General features: G+C 42.1%; 1 protein-coding gene across 11 annotated transcripts in view; it reads left to right on the top strand.

Moving 5' to 3' along the window:
- The window catches only part of LOC147034806 (receptor-type tyrosine-protein phosphatase beta-like), a 133,635-nt gene that overhangs the window by 13,619 nt on the left and 102,227 nt on the right, over positions 1-17,789 (top strand). For 9 of the 11 annotated variants that reach the window (XM_085889746.1, XM_085889739.1, XM_085889778.1 and 6 more), the window contains 2 exons: positions 2,547-2,822; positions 14,019-14,294. In XM_085889746.1, coding sequence (XP_085745872.1) covers positions 2,547-2,822; positions 14,019-14,294 — 552 coding nt within the window. The remainder of the gene's footprint in view (positions 1-2,546; positions 2,823-14,018; positions 14,295-17,789) is intronic. The other 2 variants (XM_085889764.1, XM_085889754.1) reach the window with 2 other exon arrangements.

The following is a 17,789-nucleotide window of genomic DNA, read 5'->3' as shown; positions in this document are numbered from 1 at the left end:
AATCAGGAAACTCGTTTTGTTGAATGCTCATCTGTGAGAGTTTTGTGGATAAATTGGTTCCTTTGTGGAGTTCAATCTGAAATCAACAATCATTGCAATGCAGTTCAGCAGGGGGAGCTGCATCTCGGGGCACTCCACCATAATACCACAGCTCTGACTTCTTTTTGTAAATAATTGCTTTTATTTAGCCATACCTCATGAATCCTTTGCTTTCTCTGCTGTACATATTGCTGAATAAGGCAATTTTATTATTGTGCCACGTGACCTTTCCACACCCATGCTTATACATAAATTGCTTGCACATGGACCCAGCCCGTTTTATCTCTTCCTCATTGGTCCAGCGCTGTTCACACCTCAGTTCGTCTGGGAGGTTATAATTCCCTGATGAATTGGTTTTCATCCAAGTCTGGTATGCACTTCCGGTTGTTTGGCCACCCCAGTTAAGACCGAATTAAGATAAGCTTCGAGCATAGTCGAGTGTGCGTACCCTGATCAGGAGACCGCGTGACCTCCAGTTAAGGCCGAAGTCACATTTGCTCTACAGCGAGGATACGGCAGCCGTACGCCCTCTGAATTGAAAGAAACGTGCAGCGACCGCAGAGTTTCTGCGGTGGCCTCAGGGTGGCCCTACGCCGTTTGGCTATATTTTACAGGCCGTAGGGGTCGCCGTGAAATTATAACGCGGAGTTATAACTTTTTTCATTCCTACGTTCCCCGTAGCAATTCGACAAGCCGAAAAAATAAAAATAAAAAAAAAACGTAAAAAAAAAAAAACCCACTCGTTTCCATCCGTCTGGCCGCACGTTCGCCTTAGGGTCCCCCTGCGGTCGCCTTGCGGGCACCTTGCGTCTGCCTTGAAAATTCTATGGCCGCTGCAGGAATGCCCTAAGGTCACTGTGCGACATCAAATCAAAGACCGTACGGCACCCCCACGTTTTCGGTCTCCACAATTTATAAATACGCCGTGCGGCTCCCCTAAAAATAAAAACATATCTGACTGCTACATTGTGTGACCGTGGAAATACTGCGGCCGCCATATAATTGCTAGTGGCCGTAGATTTTGGAGACCCACGGCCGCCTTGGCAAATGTGACTTCGGCCTAACCGGCAATTAGACAGAGTTTACTGGACCATGTGGTTGCCAAGCAACCTTCCGCGACACTCAGTTATTCGTGCTCGGCGGCCTCAGCCACGGCAAGTTGAGAGGAACCAAGGATACCCCTTCGTCGTGGACCCGAAACCATTCGCCATAACAACACCATCCCTGTAGCTTTGTCCACTACTGTGGTTATTTTCGTGTGATTTATAAATTATTTGACATTGGATACTCTCGATACCTGACTCTCACGTGACCTTTTACCTTATTGTAAAAGGGAAGTTTTCCTTGTTTTGAAATTTTTAGATCCTCGTGGAGGATCTCTTGGTCTTACTCACGTTGTTGTTCTTCATCTTCTTCTTGTGGACTTTTTTGTTTCACAGCCGACAGTTTTCATCGAAACCTCCTGAAACTTGACATATATATGTAAAAATTCCCTGCGCAGACAGTAACCATCTCTGATTTTGAAAATTCCTCCAAGAAAAAAAAGTTATGATGTCAAAATATCTCTGCTAATGGAAATCGTCTAAAAAATTATCTCCAAAACTCGGCAAGCTTTTTAAATTCTGTTTGCGGGAATCGAACAGGGCATTGGCAGAGATGAATTACCGCACATATGGTACATCACTATGACGTCATATCAATTTTTATGACGTCATTCCTATTTTTTGACTTTTTTGTTTCACAACCCAGACTTTTCATCGGATCTTCGTGAAACTTGTCACGTCTATGCAGAAAGCCCACACACAAGCAGTAACTATCTCCGATTTTGGAAATTCTTCCCAGAAAAAAGTTAACGTCATAATATCGCCGGTAATGGAAATCGCCTTTTCCATTATCTCCAAAACTAGTTTGTTTCACAGCCTCTACAGTTTTCATCGAAACTTCCTGAAACTTGGCATATATATGTAAAAATCCCCTGCGCAGACAGTAACCATCTCAGATTTTGAAAATTCCTCCTAGATAAAAAGGTATGACGTCAAAATATCTCCGCTTATGGAAATTGCCAAAAAATTATCTCCGAAACTCGGCAAGCTTTTTGAATTCTGTTTGCGGGAATCAAGCCGGTTATTAGCACAGATAATTTATCGCAAACCTGATACCTCACAATGACGTCATATTCGTTTTTATGACGTCATCATTAAGAGGACGAGGATCTTAGCTCATTCGAGCTTGTTTATGAAGTTGAGGGATGAATTTTTCAAACATAACCTGCAGCTGTGTGTTAGACTTGGTAGAGAGATAGTGGGAATGTATCCACTGCTTGATTGACAAAGCAAGTGTCCTTGTGTAACAGGACCATGGGAGAGTGACTGTTCATGTGGAATATTTTGTAATGGGGTAATTGTGTTGGTTGGAATCATTTTATTAAATGATGTTTTGTTTGTGTAATTACTTCCCTCATCTTTGGAGTGTTTATTTGTTGTTTATTTTTGTTTTTTCATCTCCAGTTCCAGCAACTGTTAGTGGTCTGAATTGTACATCGAACAAGGTTCAAAGCACGACCACACTCAACGTGGCTTGGGAATCCGCGGATGGAGATAAAACAGGATATAATATTACATGCACAGCTTTCCATGATACAAATGACACAAAGTATAACAACACGAAGAATGAAAATATAACGTTTTATGACCTCACACCTGGGAGGATGTACAACATCAGCGTTTTCACGATCAGTGGGGATTTGGAAAACCAAGACCCAGCCACCACTACAGGACAAACAGGTGGGAATTGTGGACTGTGGAGTACCAACAAGAGAAATGGATTATTGATTTGGTGACTCTCTTCACTTTGATCTCTACGAGGTGTGTGTGTGTGTGTGTGTGTGTGTGTGTGTGTGTGTGTGTGTGTGTGTGTGTGTGTGTGTGTGTGTGTGTGTGTGTGTGTGTGTGTGTGCCTGCCTGCCTGCATGCTTGGTTAGGCCTAAGTCACATTTGCTCTACGGCGAGGATACGGCGGCCGTACGTCCTCTGAATTGACAGAAATGTGCAGCGGCCACAGAGTTTTTGCGGTGACCCTACGCCGTTTGGCTATATTTTACTGGCCTAAGATCGCCATGGAATTATAACGCAGAGTTATAACTTTTTTCATTTCTACGTTCGCCGTAGCAATTCGACAAGCCGAAAAAAAAAAAAAAAAACTGGTATAAAAAAAAATAACAACCCACTCTTTACCGTCCGTCTTGCCGCACGTTCGCCTTAGGGTCCCCCTGCGGTCGCCTTGCGGGCACTTGCGTCTGCCTTGAAAATTTCTATGGCTGCCGCAGGGCCCCCTTAAGGTCACCGTGCGACATCAAATCAAAGACCGTACGGCAACCCCACGTTTTCGGTCTCCACAATTTATAAATACGCCGTGCGGCTCCCCGAAAAATAAAAACATATGTGACTGCTACATTGTGTGACCGTGGAAATACTGCGGCCGCCCTATAATTGCTAGTGGCCATAGATTTTGTAGACCCCACGGCCGCCGTGGCAAATGTGACTTAGGCCTTACTCGGGTATTGTGGTCGCAAATTTTCATCCTGTATGTTGGACGTTTTAATTTTTAACCTCTGCAGTGTACAAGGGATCACATTTTCCTTTGTCTTCGTGACTGTTCCTAAAGCAATTGGTTATTTTATTTGACTCGGTGTGCTTTCACTTTGTGAGTTTCAAAGAAAAATATATTTGATAACACTCAATTTCTGAGCCGTTCATGATGTTAACGTGTTTTCTCAATTGCAGAGCCAATTTTTTTCCAACTGTCACATGATGTGTGTTGTGTTCATAAAGTATAACATATTCTCTGCTCACTCCCCGACCCCACCATTCACATTACTCATTTTAAAATGGCTGCCGTCGAAAATTTCAATATTTTTTATATTCTTATATTTGCTATTTTCGGTCATTAAATGGCCATATATGATTAAATTTGTACTGCAGCCTCTGAACTTGGGTAATTATCTGATAGTTAGCATAATAAAATTTCATATTTGATCTTCCCTTCATTCGCATAAATCCAATATGGCCGCCTATTTTTTCCAATTTTCATGATTTTGCTCATAATTTTGCAACCAAATCATATATTATCTTGCTTTTTATCTCTTTCTTGGTATTCATGGAAGGAGAATATATTTAGATCAATATTAAACCATTTCAGACCTTCCTTTCTGTACAGTTGGCCCATTTTGGGGGCGCTGAAGTACAGCAGTACTCGCGAGTGAAAACGAGCTTTTTGGACGACCGCTGTGAAGATATGTGAAAAATTGTAGTAAACACCAAATTAGCCACAAACGAGTTTGAGGAGAGGCTTAGTGAATTTTGATATAGTAACAAGCGTGTGAAAATCCAAAATGGACACCACGCAGATCAATTATTGTCATAACTTTGTAAATATTTGTCGCAACAACATAATTGAGGTGTCCTTCTGTATGTTTTCAGACATAAGGAACCTCATGGAACTATTGTTTACTTGATAAAATTTATGTAAACCAACAACCATCTCACCTTTTTTTTACTTCACTTATTATTTACTCAATAACAATGAGTGCAAGAAGACATATTGAATTCATGGAGTGCTGAAGTCTGATCCAACCACGTGGAGCAAAGCGGGACATAGTTAAGAATACTTAATGGTACTATTTTGTATTTTCAGCATTTTACTGTTGTTATAATTAAGAGCTGTTAAGATACTAAATCTTAATATCTACTTGCACAATATGCATGATATTATGCAATGCTTACTTGTATTGCAGCATGGCGAGCACATTTGTATTTTGCAAGGAGTCAGTGACAGATGAAAAGCCCATTGTGACATTGGGAGCAAAAGGGTGTGAAAGTATTCTCAGAGGAAGCGAAAGTCGTCAAAGTGACATTACAGTAAACCCTGGAGACATTGTCCACATTAAATGCAGAAGAGAATATATAAACCCCCATGTGATCAGTGCATACAAAACAAGCTGGCAGTCTACCTCGTAAAGATGATCCAAAATCTGCCCTCAGATCAACTGAGACACCCTTCGACTACAAGAATGACTGTTTATTTTGCGGTTGTTCAGATCCATATGATGGTCGCAAACAAGAATGGAAGCTCATTCCAGTCTGGTCGATGGATTTTTTGGCCAAAGTTCTAACAGCATGTTACAGCTTCACTAATGACTGGGTGGATACGGTTTGTGCCCGTGTGCTGTATGCAATAGACTTACCAGCAGCAGATGCAGTCTTTCACCAACTGTGCAGTGTCAACTTTAGAACGGGAAAACACGTTCCTCAAATCTATGTGCCAAAGGATGGTCCACAAGCATCGAAATACACTCGAATGAGCGGTCGACCCAAGGATGTGATCAGAAATGAAGCTTTTCTGAAAGTCGCTGACTATTTGGAGCAAAACGATGATGAACAGATAACTGTCAACGACCTGGTTGAGAAAATGAAAGAATACACAGAACCAGAAGATTGTGAATGCGACCCGTACAGCTCCAAATACATGAAAAGTAAGATAAAGCAACACTTTGGTGATAAGATTGTCTTCACAGAGATTAATGGAAAACCCAATGTAGTCACATTTGTAAGCACTGCTGCACGGATCCTACAGGACTTCCATTACCAACAGAGACACCGTGTGTTCGATGAAACAATCGACATCATTGAGACCGCAGCAAAGCTAATTAAACAGGATATCAAGGATGTGAGGCAGTCCAATGATACCTATCCAACTTATAGCGAAATATCATCTGCCGAGGAGGGGATGGATTACCTTCCTAAGTCTTTACAAACTTTTCTCAGCACATTGTTCGTTGGACAGCACAATGAACCCAAGCTGGCATCAATCGGACAGGCTATAATGCAAGCCACGTGTGCTTTTAGTACCCCTCCAGGTTGGTCTCGGCATCCAGTTGCATCATCATTTCCAGTCCAAATTTTTGATTGATACGCTCCATCGACATGGATTTTGCCTTTCCTATTCCGAAGTAAAGAAGTTTGAAAGGAGCGCAGCAATGATGCAGGGAACAGATTTACAAAACTGCACTCCGGAGCATTTCCTTCAGTATGCAGCGGATAATGTTGATCACAACATCAGAACCATTGACGGTAAAACACACATTCCATGGCATGGACATTATTATAGGAATTACACCAAAAACGACCACCACCAAACCAGTCAGAAGGATCAATGTAACCAACGAAGACATCAAAGCTGTTGGTGGTATCAACATAGAGCACTTTACCTACAACAGAAATATGGAATCAATGCACTACGAACACCTTACAAATCCAGAATTGGAGAAACCCTATGCAAAGCTTGATCTACTGTGGGAAGCATCACTGATGCTGAAGACTGCAACACCTTTGTGGTCCGGATTGATGCAGATGTGTACAAAGGTGAACACCCTGGAGTATCATCCGTCATGTTCCTGCCCATGATAGACATGGATCCAAATGATTTGTCTTGCATGTATTCAACCCTCAAGTTTGTCTGTTTGCATTCAGCTATGTATAACTCCACCCCTATAATAACATTTGACCAGCCTCTGTGGTGGAAAGCGAACATGATTGTGGAAAGCGAGCCCGAAACAAGTCCACTAAACTCGGTGGTAGTTCGTCTTGGAGGTTTCCACATTGAAATGAGCTTCTTGGGTTGTATTGGTCATTTAATGGGAGGGTCCGGGCTGCGTGAAGTTCTTCAGGTAATCTATGCTGACAATGCAGTAGGACATAAACTCTCTGGCAAAGCAGTATCTCGAGCTGTGAGGGAGCATCTCCTTCGGAGACGCTCGTCTCAATGCACTTCTGATAGCTCAAGCACTCAGCCTTGACATCCCCACAGACGAATCAACACAGGAGCCATCTACATCCAGAGACACCATGTCAGTTGGTGACCAACCCTGTGACAGCAATTCACCGGGAATCAGCAGGGAGGAGCAGTCAGAGCAAGACGAGATGTCCATGTTAACCGAGCTGATGAAGCATTTGCTCACAGGATCCATACCAGCTTCTGAAGTTGAAACAGACGAAGTACTGGTCACGTTTGAGGATACCGTTGCTAGCAAAAAGGAAAATCTTCAATCTCTGAGGACATCAAAGCTTTGGCTCCAGTATCTTGATATGATTAAGCTGCTACGAGGCTTCCTCACAGGGGAGAGAACAGGGAATTGGGCCCTATACCCGCAAAGCCTATATGACATGCTGCCATATTTTGCAGCATCAGGACACAACCTGTACCTGAAATCAATACACCTGTATCTACAAAAGATGAGTACATTGTCTGAACAACATCCCGAAGTCTACAGACATTTCTTAGAAGGACTACATGTTATCCGATGCTCAGAGAGGTCTTGGGCTGGTTTTTCAACTGATTTGATCATCGAGCCATGTCTGATGCACAGCATAAAGACAACTGGAGGCCTGACAAGAGGAAGAGGTTTGACTGAGGCCCAGCACGTTATATGGGTACTCTCGACTCCCATATGTGCAGCGGTGAACATTGCTATGCAAGAGTTCACCAACATTCAGTATACAACAAGTGAACAGCATAAGGATGCTCCATCAGCAAAGATGAAAAGAGATAGGCATGATTGTCAAGCTATTTTGCAGTATCTGTCTCAAAGAAACCCATTTAGCTCGGAATCCCCACTGCGTAACATTGCAACTGGTGTTCTCGCTGGATCAGCTGTAGATGCATGTGATGCCAAGATGGTAGGCCAGGCAATCATAAAATCTATGGAAGGACACGCAGTGGCAAGTCATTCCCTCAAAAAAAAGGACCAGGCCATCACAATGGATGTCAAACTAACTGCCAAGAAACGAGATGATGAAGTTCTCGTCGACGGGCAACTTCTGTTCCAGCGTTTGGTCGCTGCTGGTTCCAGGTGTGACGACTTGTCAAAGATCTTCAGTTTCGAACTATGCACGTATCCACCTGCTCTATTTTAATCAAATGGTTTCATGAGGCTCGCCAACAAAGCTAACCTTGCATTTGCATTGTGGACATCAGAGATTGCAGCTGCATCTGGTCCGACAACTGATGTGCAATATGTTCTAGATGGAGTTGCTTTGCTTCACCGGATACCATGGTCAAAAGCAGCTACGTGGGACAGTATCTGCAAGCAGTACACAAGTTACGTCAAACACAAATATGGAAAGGCCATAATAGTATTTGATGGATATTTGGATGGACCAAGCCCCAAAGATTGCACACATTTAAAGAGGAATGGTGGATGTGTAGGAGCAGAAGTACACTTCTCAAGCACAATGGCACTCCAGACTACAAAAGAAGAGTTCCTCTGTAACAAGAAGAACAAGCAGTGATTCATTAACATGCTGTCTCAGAGGCTCCAAGAAGAAGGGTGTGATGTATTCCATGCAAGAGGGGACACCGACCTCCTCATTGTCAAAACAGCTATCGCATCATCGGCAAGAATGGACACCGTACTAATTGGCGATGACACAGATCTGTTGGTACTTTTGTGTCATCATGCAATCAACACGTCACACAATATCTTCTTTAGGCCAGAGCAGAAGACGCACTCACAAAAAGTTCAACGATGCTGGAATATCAGAGAAACAAGATCGTTGCTCGGTGATGTTGTATGTGACTATCTACCTTTTGTACATGCCATCGCTGGTTGCGAAACAACGTCTCGAGTGTTCGGCGTTGGAAAAAAAGTTGCCATTACTAGAAATCAAGAAAGGCTCATACTTTGCAAAACAAGCATCTGTCTTCATGAAAAAAGATGCCAAAAAAGAAGAAATTGTAGTAACAGGAGAACACGCAATGGTCTCGCTGTACAAAGGACGCCAAGGAGAACCTCTCAATGATCTGAGACTCCACAAATTCTATGACAAAACAATTTCTGGAAAAGAGATGGTACAGCCTCAATCCCTGCCACCTACATCAGGGTCCATCAAATATCACAGTCTGCGGGTTTATCACCAAGTACAAGAATGGACCGATGATACAAGTCATTTACCTGCTGAACAGTGGGGGCTGGAAAGTCAACAATGGGAAAATGATGCCTATCCTCACCGACATGATGCCTGCTCCACAAGATCTCCTCGAAATAATGAGGTGCAACTGCAAGTCAGGCTGCAACACAATGCGATGTATATGCCGCAAAAAATGGACTGGACTGTTCTATGGCATGTGGCGAATGTAGAGGTGTATGCGCCAATATTACGCACTCAGCCACGGACACTGACTCTGAGGAGGAAGAATAGATTATTACGAGACTGTCAAAGGTAAACCATCTTCCTATACCTACACCACATGTTCGGTTGCACGACCACCCTTTTCCCAGAACATCAATATAAACATCTATATCAGAAAAGGTGTTTATGTGTAGTAAACATTGCCACAGCATGTGGCGTTATTTGTTTTGACTTTACTTATCATAGTATAGCAGTTTTTAGTCATAAACCTGATCAAACGGCACTCGTACTTAAGTGGATAGCAATCAGTGTTCCATTAAATATATTTCCCTATACTTCTTAAAGTTTGTATTCAGAACATGTATATGAACAAAAAAGTCTTATTGGGAAGCTTTTTGCATTTGTTTTTCGAGGTTGAACTTGACACTGCACTGTATAGTTTAGAATATACAACAGTTGTGATGATAAAATGTTTGATATAACTAGTACAATTTATATATATATATATATATATATATATATATATATATATATATATATAGATATATATATATATATAGATATATATATATATATATATATATAGATATATATATATATATAGATATATATATATATAGATATATATACAGTGGGGAGAACAAGTATTTGATACACTGCCGATTTTGCAGGTTTTCCCACTTACAAAGCACGTAGACGTCTGTAATTTTTATCATTGGTACACTTCAACTGTGAAAGACGGAATCTAAAACAAAAATCCTGAAAATCACATTGTATGATTTTTAAATAATTAATTTGCATTTTATTGCATGAAATAAGTATTTGATGCATCAGAAAAACAGAACTTAATATTTGGTACAGAAACCTTTGTTTGCAATTACAGAGATCAGACGTTTCCTGTCGTTCTTAACCAGGTTTGCACAGACTGCAGCAGGGATTTTGACCCACTCCTCCATACATATCTTCTCCAGATCCTTCAGGTTTCGGGGCTGTTGCTGGGCAACACAGACTTTCACCTATTTTCATGCAATAAAATGCAAATTAATTATTTAAAAATCATACAATGTGATTTTCAGGACTTTTGTTTAAGATTCCGTCTTTCACAGTAGAAGTGTACCTATGATAAAAATTACAGACCTCTACGTGCTTTTTAAATGGGAAAACCTGCAAAATCGGCAGTGTATCAAAAACTTGCTCTCCCCACTGTATATATATATATATATATATATATATATATATATATATATATATATATATATATATATATATATATATATATATATATATATATATATATATATATATATATATATATATATATATATATATAATCTGGCTTTACATATATTTTATGAAGTAAACATTGGTCTCATGAGATTCCTATGGTCTGAAAACATACACAAGGACACCTCATTATGTTGTTGCGACAAATATTTACAAAGTTATGACAATAATTGATGTACGTGGTGGCCATTTTGGATTTTCGCACTTAAGGGTTTCTCGGAAAAAATCACGCTTGGTACTACATCAGTAATCACGAAGCAATTCCTCATGCTCATTTGTGGAAAATTTGGTGTTTTACCACAATTTTTCACATCTTCAAAGCGGTCGTCCAAAAAGCTGGATTTCGCTCGCGAGTTCTGCCGTACTTCGTCCACCATTGAATGGGCCAACTGTACTGCAAGGAAGTTCTGAAATGAGTTAATTTTGATCTAGATATATTCACCTTCCATGAAACCCCAGAAGTTGAGATAAAAGCAACATAAATTATTTGGTTGCAAAATCATGAAAAATGGCAAAAATTGGCTGCCATATTGAATATATGCTGATGAAAGGAATATCAAATATGAAATTTTATCATTCTAACTATAAGATAATAACCCAAGTTCATAGGCTGCAGTGCAAAATTAATCATATATGGCCTTTTAATGACCTACAAAAGCAAATATAAGAATATAAATAAATATTGAAATTTTCGACGGCGGCCATTTTTAAAATGGCTGCCAAATATTGTTCCACTAAATATATTCACCTATACTTTTAGTATGTCTTTCATAATATGTATAGATACCAAAAAAAACTTTATTGCAAAACTGCTGCAATTTGTTCTCGGTTTAGTCACATATTGCCTTTTATCTCTCGATGGATACCTGACTCTCACGTAACCTTTTACCTCTCTATGGATACCTGACTCTCACGTAACCTTTTACCTTATTGCAAAAGAGAAGTTTTCCTTGTTTTGAATTTTTTTAATGAATTTGAGGGATGAATTTTTCAAAGATAACCTGCAGTTGTGTGTTAAAGACTTGGTAGAGAGATAGTGGGAATGTATCCACTGCTTGATTGACAAAGCAAGTGTCCTTGTGTAACAGGACCATGGGAGAGTGAGGGTTCATGTGGAATATTGTGACGTCCACGGGACTTGAACAGTCCCGCGAACGTAGAATGAGCCGAAACGATGGAGGCGGTTTATATTTTATAACCCAAAGATGGCGGTTTTAATCGCTCTACCGCAAACGGGATGAGGAAGGTGGCACGAGTCGCTTTTCACTGAGTTAATAATGTTTATTTCTCTAAAAGAAATAATAATAAGACTCGGCAAGAGGAGGGATCCGGGGCGATTCGACGGGATGGTGGTGTGGGTTCGGGCATGGGGAAAACACAAACAATTCCAATGGATATACAAATCTCAAACCCTCTAAGGCGCCAGGTACACACACACACACACACACACACACACACACACACACACACACACACACACACACACACACACACACACACACACACACACACACACACACAAAACGTAGCTGGTCCTGGTGGTCAGGCTGGCCCGTGGTGTAGACGCAACAGTCCCTGGATTGGCGTCGGACGAGCTGGCGTTGCGCTCGTCAGGGGCAGGAGACACCGTGGAGCTGTCGACCTCCTGGTGTCGGCCCAAGTCCGCTCACAGCCGCCAGGGAGCCAGTTCTGGCGCCAAGTTGCGAGCAGGATCGGGAGGCAGGTCCGCCCGCCGTTCGACCCCGTACTCCGAGCCAGCAGAACCCCAGAGCCAACCGAGGTGAGGCACGAGGCACAGCAAGGCCACGAGACACGATGAATCCAGGAACGAACCAGCACAACAATCGAGCACGCTCCGAGCATAACAGCCTCCACCAAACCGCCTTTTCGTTATCGATCTTCTTCTTCCACCCTTTTCCCCGAACAGAACCTTTTTATCCTCGAGTCCTCGTCACTTCCAATTGAGCCGTTTTTTTGGCCCTCCACCGTCTCCTTCCGCCAATCGTGATCACGGGGTGGAGCCATCCGCAGCACTGTCCTGTGACGACACGGCAAGCCTCCAGGGAATACTAAAAGGGTTTACGCAGACACACTCACCCTAACCCGTCTCCCTATCTAATTACATGACAATTATCATTTCCCTCTTGAAGAAATGGACATTTACTAGACAACTTATCACCACTGAATTGCTACTTATTACATCGAGATCCTGGTACAACTCGAACAGCATGGCATACCTAATTAAACATCCTAATTACCCTTTGAATGCATACCCCCCCATGCATAACCCCCCCCCCCTCAGACGTAACAATATTTTGTGATGGAGTACTTGTGTTAGTTGGAATCATTTTATTAAATGACGTTTTGTTTGTGTAATTACTTCCCTCATGTTTGAAGTGTTTATTACTGACGAAATCTAGTATATTGATGACTTCCGTCCTCTGTTTGTGTTTGTTTGTAAGCACGATAACTCGAACGGAAGAAGCTACCAATGTCAACTTACACCACGTGATTCAGGAGGGTGATGGCTTGCGCTGATTAGATTTTGGTCAAAATCGGTCAAAGGTCAAGGTCACAGTGAGGTCAAACATAATTCCGTAAATTCATGTGGAGAAATGGAGTATTTTTGCTTCGGTCGACGTTACGAGTTCGTTTTAACTTCGATTTTAATTTTGTCTTCGGTTTTTGCGATCGCTTCGGACGCTTAACACTCGGTTGTCGAAATTCTGGTAAAAATCGGATGTTTTGGAGATGTTTTAAGATTGTATAAAAAATATTTCACTCGCCGTGTCACGGCTCGTCACGTGGTGCAGCACGCTCGAGCTGACGCGTCGTTGAGTCACGTAAAGGTTTTGCGTGTGCTCGCTGATGGTGTTTTCGATAAAGATGGTGTTCAAAAGTCATTTTTTATCCCAATAAAGGTTATCGTCGCATGTCTGACTCGCAAGCCGTCGGATTATGTAAAGATTGTTGGTGGATGGCTGAATATTGCGGTTTTGTGACTTTGATAAAATAATATTAAATAATTGCGTGGAGAAATGGAGATTTTTTCTTCGGTCGACGTTACGAGTTCGTTTTAACTCGGATCGCAATTCTGTTTTCACTTTTGGTAATGGCGAGGTATGCTTAACACTCGGTTGTCGAAATTCTGGTAAAAATCGGTTGTTTTATGAGATTTATGTCGGGTGTCGTATCTGAGACTTTACTGAAGATTATGCAAATGAGGGGGATTGTAACACACGGCATTATGCCCTCGTTTTTAAGTCAATTTCAATCCTGTCTTCAATTTTGGCAACGGTTAAGCATGCTTAACACTCTGTTGTCGAAATTCTGGTAAAAATCGAATGTTTTATGAGAGGTTTGGTACAGAATCATCGTAGAAACTTCTGGTTTGCGTCGCTACCTTCTCGAGAGACAGCTTTTATTAGACAAGGTCCGAGGTCAAGTTGACGATTTCGTAAGTACCAGTCTATGACTGCTTGTTTGTTGTTTGTGTTTTTTCATCTCCAGTTCCAGCAACTGTCCGTGACCTGAAGTGTACATCGAACAAGAATAACAGCACAACCGCACTCGACGTGGTTTGGGAACCGGCGAATGGAGACAGTTCGTCTTATAATATTACATGCACAGCTACAAATGATACAAATGACACAAAGTATAACACCGTGAATAAGGAAAACATCACTTTTAATTATCTCACACCTGGGAGGATGTACAACATCAGCGTTTTCACAATCAGTGGGAATTTGGATAGCCAAGACTCAACCACCACTACAGGACAAACAGGTGGGAATTGTGGTGTACCAACAAGAGAAATGGATTCTTGATTTGGTGACTCCCTTCACTTTGTTCTCGACGAGGTGTGTGTGTGTGTGTGTGTGTGTGTGTGTGTGTGTGTGTGTGTGTGTGTGTGTGTGTGTGTGTGTGTGTGTGTGTGTGTGTGTTCCAATTTTTTTTACAAACCTTTGCAATGAGAATATGGAGAAGACAAATTAATAATTTGGTCGAAAGGTCAAAGATCTGTTTAGCATACCAAAAAAGAAGAAATACGAAGCAGACAGGCTTTACATTTTCAAATGCTTTCTTGTTGTTGTTTGTAATTGTGCTTTTTGTTGTTGGTTCGCTGGCACCAGCAGTGACCACTATTTTTGTTGTGTCTGTGTGTCCGTCTGTTTGTGACTCTCTCCTGAGCATCGCTCCATGACATTTGATGCGATCTTGATGAAACTTGGACATAAGCTAGATATCATGGTCTCGTTGTGTCTTTTTGTATGAAAGGCGTCCACTGCCCCTTGTGGGTGAAGCCACGCCCATTTGAACTTTTTTTTTTCTTGATTTTTTTCTCGCAATTTTATTTCCTAGAAGCTGTGCGTAATGCTCATAAGTACAACATATAAAAAATCCGATTTGATTTGGTCAATTTTTACAGAAGAGATAAGTTTTTTACAGTGGGGCTTCCTCAAAAGCTTCCACAAACTCAATTGTACCTATCGTGGCATTGTTCAATAATGCCCGCGAACCATCGTCGCCTCCCGGCTTGTTGTTATTGTTTTTTTGTATGCATTGTCGAGGTTCGTAAAAGAGCTAACACACAGAACATATAACAAAGGGAGGCAGAGTCAAGAAGGGTGGGAGAGGGAAGCACAACAACAGTTGGGAACAGGACAAAAGGAGATCTGTGGAAGGGAAAGAGATGGGGTGGGGTACATGGGGAAGCAAGATGGACAGGACAGAGACTTTGAGGAAGGAAAGCAGGGAATTTGAAGAGGTGGGTTTGGGGTGGATGAAGTGGGGTAGAAATGATCATGGTTTTGGATGGGGTAAGATAAGAGATGGTGGTGAACAGCTGTTTTGAAGACCTGGAGGATGAGTGGGATTGGGGAGTGTGGAAGTTTGTTCCAGAGGTTGGAAAAAGAGGAATGAAAGAGTCAAGGTGAGCAGTGGTTCTTGATTTTGGTAGTTTTAACAGGAGAGTTTATGATGATCCTTGAGTGCCTTGCGTAAATATGGAATGGGGTGGGGGGGGGGGGGCAAGCCGGAGAGGAGACGCAAGAATACAAAGAACACTGACCTGCCGGCGGTGAGAGAGTGAGAGACCCAAAGACTCAGCTTCATCGCAGGAGGTACCAATGATCCTAAATGCCTTGGTTTCCACAGCGTGAAGCCGAGTTAGGTGTGAGGCAGGAGCACCACTCCAAAGTGGAGAGCAGTACTCCATCAGACTGTGGATGAAAGCTTTGTATGAGGTGAGCAGCTCAGGTGTGCCAAGGAAGGACTTTGCATGACTGAGGATACTGGGTCAGCAACTGGCTTTGAAAGCCAGCTTGGAAATGTGGCTTTCCCAGGAAAGATCACGGCAGATAGTGCGGCTCAAAAGTCTGAATTAAAGGACTTCTTCAAGAGGAATGTTGAGAAAGTAAATGGGGTGTGAGGGGTGGGGTGGGGAAGGGGGTTCCAGACAGTCCTTTCAGAGAGACACAGTGAGGGTGTGAGATTTGTCAGGGCTGAAAGACATGTTCCAAGTGTTTCACCAGCTTGTGATTTTATCCAGATCTGCAGCTTTCGTGAAGAAGCTGCTGCTTGCAGATCTGAGCGATGACAGACGGTACGGCAGAGGGTAGAGTCATCAACAAAGGGATAAAGAGGATTTTCCAGAGTCAGAGAGATCATTGATGAGAACCAGAAAAAGAACAGGGCCCAGAACGCTGCCTTGAGGAACTCCAGCCTGGACGGGAAAGGGAGATGAGAAAATTCCATTAAGAGCCATGCGCTGACTGCAACAGGAGATGAAGTCTGTGAGCCATGAGTGTAGATTGCCTTGGATACCATAGGAAAAGGGTTTGGTGAGCAATGTGGGATGCCAGACCATATCTATAGCTCCTGATATGTATGGGGAGATGGCTCTCATCTCGTGTCTGGCATTGAGCACCTCCATCCAGTTTTGGGAAAGCAGAAGCAGCATATCCAGGGTGGAGTTAGAGGTTTTATTTGGGCCTTGAACTTGTACTTCAAAAAGATAAAGACCCAAATCAGGAAACTCGTTTTGTTGAATGCTCATCTGTGAGAGTTTTGTGGATAAATTTGTTCCTTTGTGGAGTTTAATCTGAAATCAACAATCATTGCAATGCAGTTCAGCAGTGGGAGCTGCATCCCGGAGCACTCCACCATAAGACCAATGCTCTGACTTATTTTTGTAAATAATTGTATTTATTTTGCCATACCTCATGAATCCTTGCTTTCTCTGCTGTACATATTGCTGAATAAAGCAATTTTATTATTGTGCCGCGTGACCTTTCCACGCCCCTGCTTATACATAAATTGCTTGCACATGGACCCAGCCCGTTTTATCTCTTCCTCATTGGTCCAGCGCTGTTCACACCTCGGTTCGTCTGGGAGGTTATAATTCCCTGATGAACTGGTTTTCATCCAAGTCTGGTATGCTCTCCCAGTTGTTTGGCCACCCCAGTTAAGACCTAATTAAGATAAGCTTCGAGCATATTCGAGGGTGCGTACCCTGATCAGGAGACCGCGTGACCTCCAGTTAACCGGCAATTAGACAGAGTGTACTGGACCATGTGGTTTCCAAGCAACCTTCCACCACACTAAGTTATTAGTGCTCGGCGGCCTCAGCCACGGCAAGTTGAGAGGAACCGAGGATACCTCTTCGTTGTGGACCCAAAACCATTCGTCATAACAATACCATCCCTGTAGTTTTCTCCACTACTGTGATTATTTTCATGTGATTGATAAATTATTTCACATTGGATACTCTCGATACCTGACTTTCATATAACCTTTTACCTTATTGCAAAAGAGAAGTTTTCCTTGTTTTTTAAATTTTTTAAATCCTCGTGGAGGTCTAAGTCTTCCTCACGTTGTTGTTCTTGTGGACTTTTTTGTTTCACAGCGTTCAGTTTTCATCGAAACTTCCTGAAACTTGGCGTATATATGTAAAAATACCCTGCGCAGACAGTAACCATCTCCGATTTTGAAAATTCCTCCGAGGAAAAAAGTTATGACTTCAAAATATCTCCGCTAATGGAAATTGCCTAAAAAATTATGTCAAACTCGGCAAGCTTTTTGAATTTTGTTTGCGGGAATCGAACAGGGTATTAGCATCGGTGAATGACCACACATATGATACATCACTATGACGTCATATCAATTTTTATGACATCATTCCTATTTTTTTGATATTTTGGGTTTCACAACCCAGAGTTTTCATCGGATCTTCGTGAAACTTCCCATATATATGCAGAAAGCCCACGCGCAGCAACCATC

This window comes from Eptatretus burgeri, chromosome 1 (assembly GCF_056783735.1).
Source record: "Eptatretus burgeri isolate ZD-2024b chromosome 1, Ebu_testis_v1, whole genome shotgun sequence".
NCBI lineage: Eukaryota > Metazoa > Chordata > Myxini > Myxiniformes > Myxinidae > Eptatretus > Eptatretus burgeri.
This window is presented reverse-complemented; position numbering and strand designations above follow the sequence as displayed.